General features: G+C 31.8%; 3 protein-coding genes across 3 annotated transcripts; 2 read left to right on the top strand and 1 right to left on the bottom strand.

Annotated features, from left to right (window-relative positions):
• Positions 1-245: 245 nt before the first annotated feature.
• LOC113389209 (zinc finger protein OZF-like) lies at positions 246-1490 on the bottom strand (the record flags this gene model as incomplete). Its single annotated transcript, XM_026626268.1, is given in 1 exon segment — positions 246-1490. A coding segment is annotated over 1 exon segment (1074 nt), but the record flags the coding sequence as incomplete, so codon positions are not given.
• Positions 1491-1998: 508 nt separating this feature from the next.
• On the top strand, positions 1999-4388 carry LOC113389624 (zinc finger protein 708-like). Its single transcript, XM_026626642.1, has 2 exons — positions 1999-2043; positions 2142-4388. The coding sequence occupies exon 2, from the start codon at positions 2148-2150 to the stop codon at positions 4386-4388; it is 2241 nt and encodes a 746-aa protein (XP_026482427.1). The 5' UTR covers positions 1999-2043; positions 2142-2147.
• A 142-nt stretch (positions 4389-4530) lies between these two features.
• Positions 4531-5092, top strand: LOC113389625 (zinc finger protein 708-like). Its single transcript, XM_026626643.1, has one exon. The coding sequence runs from the start codon at positions 4544-4546 to the stop codon at positions 5090-5092; it is 549 nt and encodes a 182-aa protein (XP_026482428.1). The 5' UTR covers positions 4531-4543.
• Positions 5093-9258: the final 4166 nt, after the last annotated feature.

The raw sequence follows: 9258 nt of genomic DNA on the forward strand, positions 1-9258 counted from the left end.
AAAGATTTTTATGGTTGGCTAGTTTCCGGCAAATTCAAATATTTTTGAACGTTTTATACATTCCAGCATGTACTCCTCTTACATGTAGTCTTAACGAATCTCTTATTGCAAATGTTTTATTGCAAATTCCACAATTATAATTACGTTCTCCAGTGTGACTTATTTTATGTCGAACTACTGATTGTTTTGATGTAAATGTTTTTTGCATATCTCACATTCATAAGGACGCACGCCAGTGTGACTAATTTATGTTGAGTTAACGTTTTTTTTAATGTGAATGTTTTATTGCATATTTTGCACACATAAGGGTTTTCTTCAGTGTGAATTGCTTCATGTTGTTCTAACGCCCGCTTTGCTCTGAACGTTTTATGACATATTGGGCAACTGTAAGGACTTTCTCCAGTGTGAATTGTTTCATGGTATTTCAAATTATGCTTTGCTTTGAATTGTTTATGACATATTTCGCAACTGTAAGGATAAATTTTTTCAGTGTGAGTTCTTTCATGGTAATCAAAAGTCCGTTTTTCTTTGAATGCTTTATGACATATTTTGCAAATGTAAGGACGTTCCCCAGTGTGAGTTATTTTATGTTGTTTTAAATTAATCTTTATTTTGAACATTTTATTGCATTCTTCACATTTGTAACGTCGTTCTCCAGTGTGAACAAGTTCATGTCTTTTTAATGATTTTTTTCCGGCGAGTGTTTTATTGCATATTTTACAACTAACAGGATGTTTACGGGAATGAATCACTCTATGTTGATTTAAATTTCTCTTTTGTGGGAATGTTTTATTACATATTTCACATTTATGAAGCTTTAAATTATCACTTGTACTTTTTCTAGAAATGCTTTCGAATGATTCGCTCGAATTACTTGAATTACTGGTGTCTTTATTAAATATGTGAGGTTTTTCATTGAAACTTGTATTAGACGTAGCATCTAGCCCATCAATCTTTTCTTGTTTAATTTCCTCATCAATAGTAACCTCAGATTTTAGGAATTGCTGTAGGCATATTTCATCATTCTCAATACTCATAAGTGATGTGCATTCATAATCATCAACCTCTTGTTTCACTTGAGGATCTTGTTTAAAATCTTGCTCATCAACTGTTTCTTGCTTTATATCCTCCTCAACCGCAACCTCTGATTTTAAAAATTGCTGTAGACAAATTTCATCATTCTCTATACAAATACCTGTTGTATTTTCATAATCTTCAAGTTCTTGTTTAACTCGAGGATATTCGATTGTTTCAATTTTGATTATTGTGTTTGAATTTGTTTCATCAGACATTTTTGACTTTTGTAGGTTATGGCACATGGCAATTGATGTCTAAACATTACTTCGTTCCTAAAAGTCGATACGACTTGTAATTTATGTGTTGTGAACGTGTAATAAATATATTTTGATATTCATCAGCATGTTATAATACTAACACTGACTTTTTCGTTATTATTTTATTATTTCACTTGTTTCATTTACGCACTTTGACATTTTGACAGTTCAACTTCGTTTAGGTTAGACAACATTAAAAAGATTTCAACTGCAAGTTTATCAAGGCTACCAAGAATTTAGAAATTCTGACTTTGAATAATAAAAATATAAACGAAATCGTTCTAAATTAATATTGAATTAAAATCTATCTTTTTTCATGTAACTATATCACGTATAATTTTAAATTTCGCCGCCGTTAAATTCGAAGTTGAAGTTGTTGAAGCAAACAAAAATATAAAATAATATCAAAAACATCGGAGTAAGTGTTATATTATATTAATAATTATCAAAAAATATTCATTCACACGTATATACACCGATATACGTGTCTATTACACGTATATAAACCTATATTATATTTATTTTGTAACGATCAATATTTTAGTGTACTGAATGTTTGACTGTTCAAATGTTTCAAATGTTTTTGATAATTATTAATTAATACTTGATTTTTAATACTAAAATCAGTTCTAGTTGACAAAATAAATAAATCTTAGTGTGTTTTAATACATATCTGCATACGCTCTGCAAAAGTAGATGCTTTTTTGAGGTTATGAAATTTCCATACTTAGTAGTTTCTGTTTACTTTGATCATCTTAGATGAAAATGCATTTTCTTTATTTTATTATTTATTAAATAAAATTTCAGATAACAATGGCTGTTTTTCTCTCTGATTCCATTCTGGAGGTTAAAACCGAACCACTAGAATTTCCAATTGAAGACATTAAATGTGAAATAAAAAAAGAGCCTGAAGATGATGAAACATGTGTGCAGAGATTCATGAATTCCGATATAACAATAGAAGATGAAGTCAAACAGGAGTTGATTGAATCATCTCATTATGAATGTACAATATGTAATGGATTATTTATAGGGCTGCGTGATTTAGAACAGCATATGCTGATACATAGTCATGATTGCCCATTTTGTTCAGACACTTTTCCAGATCCAAGCGCCTTAGATATACATCTGAAAATTCATGCAGATGAAAAGTCTTTTGCGTGCACAATTTGCAATAAAGCATTTGAAGTAAAATTTGATTTTGATCAACACGTTTGTGTTTGTAATGGAGGGACAGATTCAACATTGAATAAATTATCTGATAAACAAAAACAAAGTAAGAGTACACAGATACAAAGTAAGAGTATACATCTGAAAATTCATGCAGATGAAAAGTCTTTTGCGTGCACAATTTGCTATAAAGCATTTGAAGTAAAATTTGATTTTGATCAACACGTTTGTGTTTGCAATGGAGGGACAGATTCAACATTGAATAAATTATCTGATAATCAAAAACAAAGTAAGAGTACACAGATACAAAGTAAGAGTATACATCTGAAAATTCATGCAGATGAAAAGTCTTTTGCATGCACAATTTGCAATAAAGCATTTGAAGTAAAATTTGATTTTGATCAACACGTTTGTGTTTGTAATGGAGGGACAGATTCAACATTGAATAAATTATCTGATAATCAAAAACAAAGTAAGAGTACACAGAGACCACATAAATGTAAAGTATGTAATAAGAGTTTCAAATATTTAAGTTACTTGAAAAAACATATGCTTATTCACACTGAAAAACGTCCTTACGAATGTGAAATATGCAGTAAGACATTCAGAAAAATGTCCATCTTGAGAGCACATAAACTCAATCACGGTGGGGTTCGTCCTCACAAATGTGAAACATGCAATAAGACATTTGCTCGAGTGAATAGTTTGAATAGACATGTGCTTTTTCACACTAGTGAACGGCCTCACAAATGTGAAATATGCTCTAAGACATTCCGAACAATAGCTGCCTTGAGAGCACATAAACTCATTCACAGTGGGGTTCGTCCTCACAAGTGTGAAATATGCAATAAGGCATTCACGCAAATGGCTTTATTGAGAGCCCATAAACGCATTCACAGTGGGGTTCGCCCTCACAAATGTGAAATATGCAATAAGACATTCAGAAAAATGTCCATCTTGAGAGCACATAAACGCATTCACAGTGGGGTTCGTCCTTATAATTGTGAAATATGCTCTAAGACATTCAAACTACGGGATACTTTAAATAGACATAGGCTCATTCACAGTGGGGTTCGTCCTCACAAATGTGAAATATGCTCTAAGACATTCAGAACAATAGCTGCCTTGAGAGCACATAAACTCATTCACAGTGGGGTTCGTCCTCACAAATGTGAAATATGCAATAAGGCATTCACGCAAATGGCTTTATTGAGAGCCCATAAACGCATTCACAGTGGGGTTCGTCCTCACAAATGTGAAATATGCAATAAGGCATTCAGAAAAATGTCCATCTTGAGAGCACATAAACGCATTCACAGTGGGGTTCGTCCTTATAATTGTGAAATATGCTCTAAGACATTCAAACTACCGGATAATTTAAGTAGACATAGGCTCATTCACAGTGGGGTTCGTCCTCACAAATGTGAAATATGCGATAAGATATTCCGAACAATAGCTGCCTTGAGAGCACATAAACTCATTCACAGTGGGGTTCGTCCTCACAAATGTGAAATATGCAATAAGGCATTCACGCAAATGGCTTTATTGAGAGCCCATAAACGCATTCACAGTGGGGTTCGTCCTCACAAATGTGAAATATGCAATAAGGCATTCAGAAAAATGTCCATCTTGAGAGCACATAAACGCATTCACAGTGGGGTTCGTCCTTATAATTGTGAAATATGCTCTAAGACATTCAAACTACCGGATAATTTAAGTAGACATAGGCTCATTCACAGTGGGGTTCGTCCTCACAAATGTGAAATATGCGATAAGGCATTCAGTACAATGGTTGCCTTGAGAGCAATAAACTCATTCACAGTGGGGTTCGTCCTCACAAATGTGAAATATGCTCTAGGACATTCACACAAATGGGTAACTTGAGTGCACATAAACTCATTCACACTGGGGAACGACCTCATAAATGTGAAACATGCAATAAGACATTTGCTCGAGTGAATACTTTGAATAGACATGTGCTTATTCACACTGGAGAAAGGCCTCACAAATGTGAAATATGCGATAAGGCATTCACGGAAATGGCTTTCTTGAGAGCACATAAACTCATTCACACTGGGGAAAGACCTCACAAATGTGAAACATGCAATAAGACATTTGCTCGAGTGAATACTTTGAATAGACATGTGCTTATTCACACTGGAGAACGGCCTCACAAATGTGAAATATGCGATAAGACATTCACACAAATGGCCAGTTTGAGAGCACATAAACTCATTCACAGTGGGGTTTGTCCTCACAAATGTGAAACATGCAATAAGACATTTGTTCGAGTGAATAGTTTGAATAGACATGTGCTTATTCACACTGGAGAAAGGCCTCACAAATGTGAAATATGCTCTAAGACATTCAGAACAATAGCTGCCTTGAGAGCACATAAACTCATTCACAGTGGGGTTTGTCCTCACAAATGTGAAATATGCTCTAAGACATTCACACGAGCGAGTAGTTTGAAAACTCATATGCGCGTTCACAGTGGTGTATGGCCCCATAAGTGTACAGTATGTGATAAAACGTTTCCACGACTAAGCACCCTGAAAAAGCACATCGTTACACACAACAAGAGGTAGGTAATATAAATAAAAGGGATTTTGTCAAATGGCTGTGCAATGAATAATATTTTACTTGTGAAAAATGTTTGTAAAAATGGAGTTGAAAGATTTATTAATTAATTTTTGAAAGTATATTTACAATATGAATTATGTTTTTATGTTTTATAAATATAAACAAACAATGTCAATGATTGTTTAATTGTAATAGTGTTTTATATCTGCTGTAGGTTTAATTAACTTCCCGTAGGGTAAGTTATTGTAATGGGCCGAAAATCGGAATTGAAAATTTTAACATTTCTCGACGTTTTGAAGGTTTCTGAACGTTTTGGCATACCTCAAAAAAAATGGATGTGTGTGTGTGTGTATGTGTGTGTGTGTGTATGTATCTATGGATACAAATTTCCAGTCACGTTTTAGGGCGCACGGATCAACCGATTTGAATGGTTCAAAAAACATTCGATTCCTATTGATAGGGAGAAGAGCTGATTAGTTTTTGGCAAAGGCAGGTCCAGCCGTTTCGAGGATACGGAGCAAAGAGTGCAGAAAATAGAAATCGAATTTTTGAGAGAACGGAGTATCCGATTTGAATGATCTAAAAAACATTCAATTAGTAATGATTGGGAGAAGTGCTTATTAGTTTTTGGCAAAGGCAGGCGCAGCCATTTCGAAGATACGGAGCTAAATATGTAAAAAATGGCAGTTTTTGAGAGAACTAAGCGTCCGATTTAAATGATTCAAAGAACTTTCTGCTTGTCTTAACAAAATAATTGATTTTGGAAAAAAAAATTTTGTTCCATTTTTTTTTTTTTAGTTTTTTGTATATCGAAAATATTTCAGATTTTATTTTTAATTCTGACTATAGTTCTAATATACTTTACAAATAATTTCAACTTTGCAATTCAGTTTATATAATTTTTATAAATATTAGACAATGTAATTACAATATTAATAATAATCTATTTGAAAACATTCAGTATTCCTCGAACATTTCGTTACGGTACGGGAAGTTCCAGCAATTTGCCTTAAGGCACGATGCCATAATTGCCTCAAGACAGAATTCCACTTACAGCTAGTTATTATTTTGTTTGAATAAATTTTTGCAATTCATAACAATTTGAATGTTATTTTGTCCATATTTTATATTTTCACAATTTTACTAATTTAAATAACTTTTGAACATTTGAAGGTAACATAATATATTTTAATAAAATATATTTAAATTAAACAAGTTTTTTTTATTTAATTACTTTCCTGAACAGGAACTTTGTGCAAATAATATTAATAAATTATTTGACATTTTTTTTAGAAATATGTTTATAATATTTTATTTATAATCATCATATTAATCTGCATCTTCAGTAGTATATGATCTCCTTGTCTACCAGTTTACTTGTTTAATCGTTTAAGTGATTACCTATGCAAGTAATTTTCATAGATAAAATTTAAATTTTAACATTTGACTAGATTCTTATTTAATTTGACTTAAATTTTTATAAGATTCTTTTGAAGTTCTTAATAGATTTTTATGAGATTTCTATTGATTTTTTATTAGGCTTTTGCAAGACTTATTTATATTTAAAAAGTTAAGTTTTGAATTGAAACTATTATATTTGTAATATATTTAAAAAAAATATTATTTTTTAACTAGATTCTTATTAATTTGAGCTAACCTCTTATAAGATTTTTTTGAAGTTCTTAATAGATTTTTATAAGATTCTTAATAAATTTTTATTAGGCTTTTGCAATACTCATTCATATTTAAAAAATTATTTTAAAAAAAATATTTAAAATTCTATACACTGTATTATAGATAATTTTATCAGCTTTCTAAAGATATATAACACCAAAATAAATATAATTCAAATCAAACCATTAAAGTTAATATCAGACGCTACACCTACAGATTTCAATTTTGAAGTTTAACAATTTATTTTTACATAATTTTGTGCTAACAGTTATATGTTGTTAGCAGAGGCGTACCTAGGGGGGGGGGCGGTCCGCCCCGGGCGGCACTTATTTTGGGGCGGCATTTTTTAGTTTACTTATACATAGTTGTAAAAAGCAACTTATTCATTTCATATTTATTAACTTCCGTAGGGTAAGTTATAGTAATGGGCCGAAAATCGAAAATGAAAATTTTTGCATTTCTTCACGTTTTGAAGGCTTCTGAACATTTTGGCATACCTCAGAAAAAATGGATGTGTGTGTGTTTTGTGTGGCATGGATTAACCGATTTTAATGGTTCAAAAAACATTCGATTCCCATTGATAGGGAGATGTGCTGATTAGTTGTTTGGCAAAGGCAGGTCTAGTCTAGCCGTTTCGGAGATACAGAGCAAAGAGTGCAGAAAATAGAAATCGAGTTTTTGAGAGAATGGAACATCCGATTTAAATGATCTAAAAAAATTCAATTTGTAATGATGAGGAGAAGTGATGATTAGTTTTTAGCAAAGGCAGATCCAATCGTTTCAGAGATACCGAGCAAAATGTGCAAAAAATATCTGTTTTTGAGAGAACTAAGCATCTGATGTGAATGATTCAAAAAACTTTCTACGTGGATTTTAATTTGAATTCTGCCTAAAGTTCAAATGCTCACTTATATACTTGAAATAAATAATTTTAACTTTGTAATGCAGTTTATATATTTCTTATAAATATTAGACGACGACCTTCATTTTAAATTTGATTGATTGAGTTTTGTTTATTTACTTTTCTGTAAACATATATAAGTTACTGTATTTATAATTATCTATTTGAAAACATTTAATTTCCTCAAATATATCATTACGGTACGGGAAGTTCCAGCAATTTGCCTTAAGTTACAATGCCATACACCGCTAGGTTTTTACTTCATTTTATTATTTTTCTTTAATTTTTTAATTTTTGTTACTTATCATATATTGTATACCTCATTTGATTGCTTCTTTTATAACTATGTTAACAGTTTTATATTATAAGACTCTGAGTTTTGATTGACAAATGAATAAATAAAAGTAAACTAGTTGGTTTGGTATTTAGCCTTGAGGCAAGTTACATGAACTTCCCGATATGTGTAAATAATCGACTTGATCAAAAAAAATGTGTAAATAATATACTTCATCAATCCTACTTTAAAAAACGATAATAATTTTAGTAAAGTTTGACGAATTTTTAAAATTAAACTACTTGTCGTAATGCCGTAATATTACAGTAAGTTCTATAAGACCATGATGTATATCGCCAAAAAAAAGTTCCATGAAAATCGGCTTAAATTTTTTTTTCAACAGTTCATTACAAGAAAACGGCTCGGTAGATTTTCACCTAAAATTAATCAGCATCATTCCCAACTAATATCTTTCGAACAGTTTTTGATTTTTTAAAATCGGTTCGGTAGGATGAGCTTAAATATGGACGAAAAGTTTAACACTTTTTTTTAAATTGCAAAGAAACGGCTTGGCAGATCGTCGCACAAAACTGACAAACGATAGTCCTCACCGAAATGCATCAAATGGCTTTTAAATTTCTGAAATCGGTTCAGGCGCTTTTGAGAAAACGTCGATCAAAAGTCTAATTTTGACAAATGTCAAAAAAAACTATACCAATTTTTGCAAACTTTGACGAATTTTTAAAGCTAAACGAGTTGTCGTAGGGCCGTAATATTTTAGTATGACCTAGAAAACTATGGTATCTACCGTCAAAAAAAATCATAAAAATCGTCGAATTTTTTTTTTAAAACGTTATTTCAAGAAAACGGCTCGGCCGATCTTTACCAAAAACTAATCAGCACGATTCCCAACCAATATCTATCGAATGGTTTTTGAATTTTCAGAATCGATTTAGAATTGCGGGCTAAAACGTGGGCGAAAATTTTTTCACTTTTCTGCAATTTACAACGAAACGGCCCGGCCGATCGCCGCACAAAACTCAGAGACGATAGTCCTCATCGAGATACATCGAATGGCTTTTAAATTTTTAAAATCGGCCCAGTCATTTTTGAGAAAACGTCGATTTACGGCAAAAAATCTGTTCACATACACACACACACACACACACACACATACACACACACACACATACTTTTTCCAAATTTGGTCTCATTCGATTCAGAATGGCTCGAAACGTCGAGAAAACATAAAATTAGCGAATCGGATTTTTTGATGAAAACAAACCTCTCCTTCGGGAAGTTAAAAATATGTAATATTTTAA

This window comes from Ctenocephalides felis, unplaced genomic scaffold (genome assembly GCF_003426905.1).
Source record: "Ctenocephalides felis isolate EL2017-DRISC unplaced genomic scaffold, ASM342690v1 CF-g0.4_SCAFFOLD_03573, whole genome shotgun sequence".
Classification (NCBI taxonomy): Eukaryota; Metazoa; Arthropoda; class Insecta; order Siphonaptera; family Pulicidae; genus Ctenocephalides; species Ctenocephalides felis.

Bases quoted from the DNA above. Each gene is read 5' to 3' on its own strand.
- LOC113389624 (XM_026626642.1), top strand. From the start codon at position 2,148: ATGGCTGTTTTTCTCTCTGATTCCATTCTGGAGGTTAAAACCGAACCA.
- LOC113389625 (XM_026626643.1), top strand. From the start codon at position 4,544: ATGGCTTTCTTGAGAGCACATAAACTCATTCACACTGGGGAAAGACCT.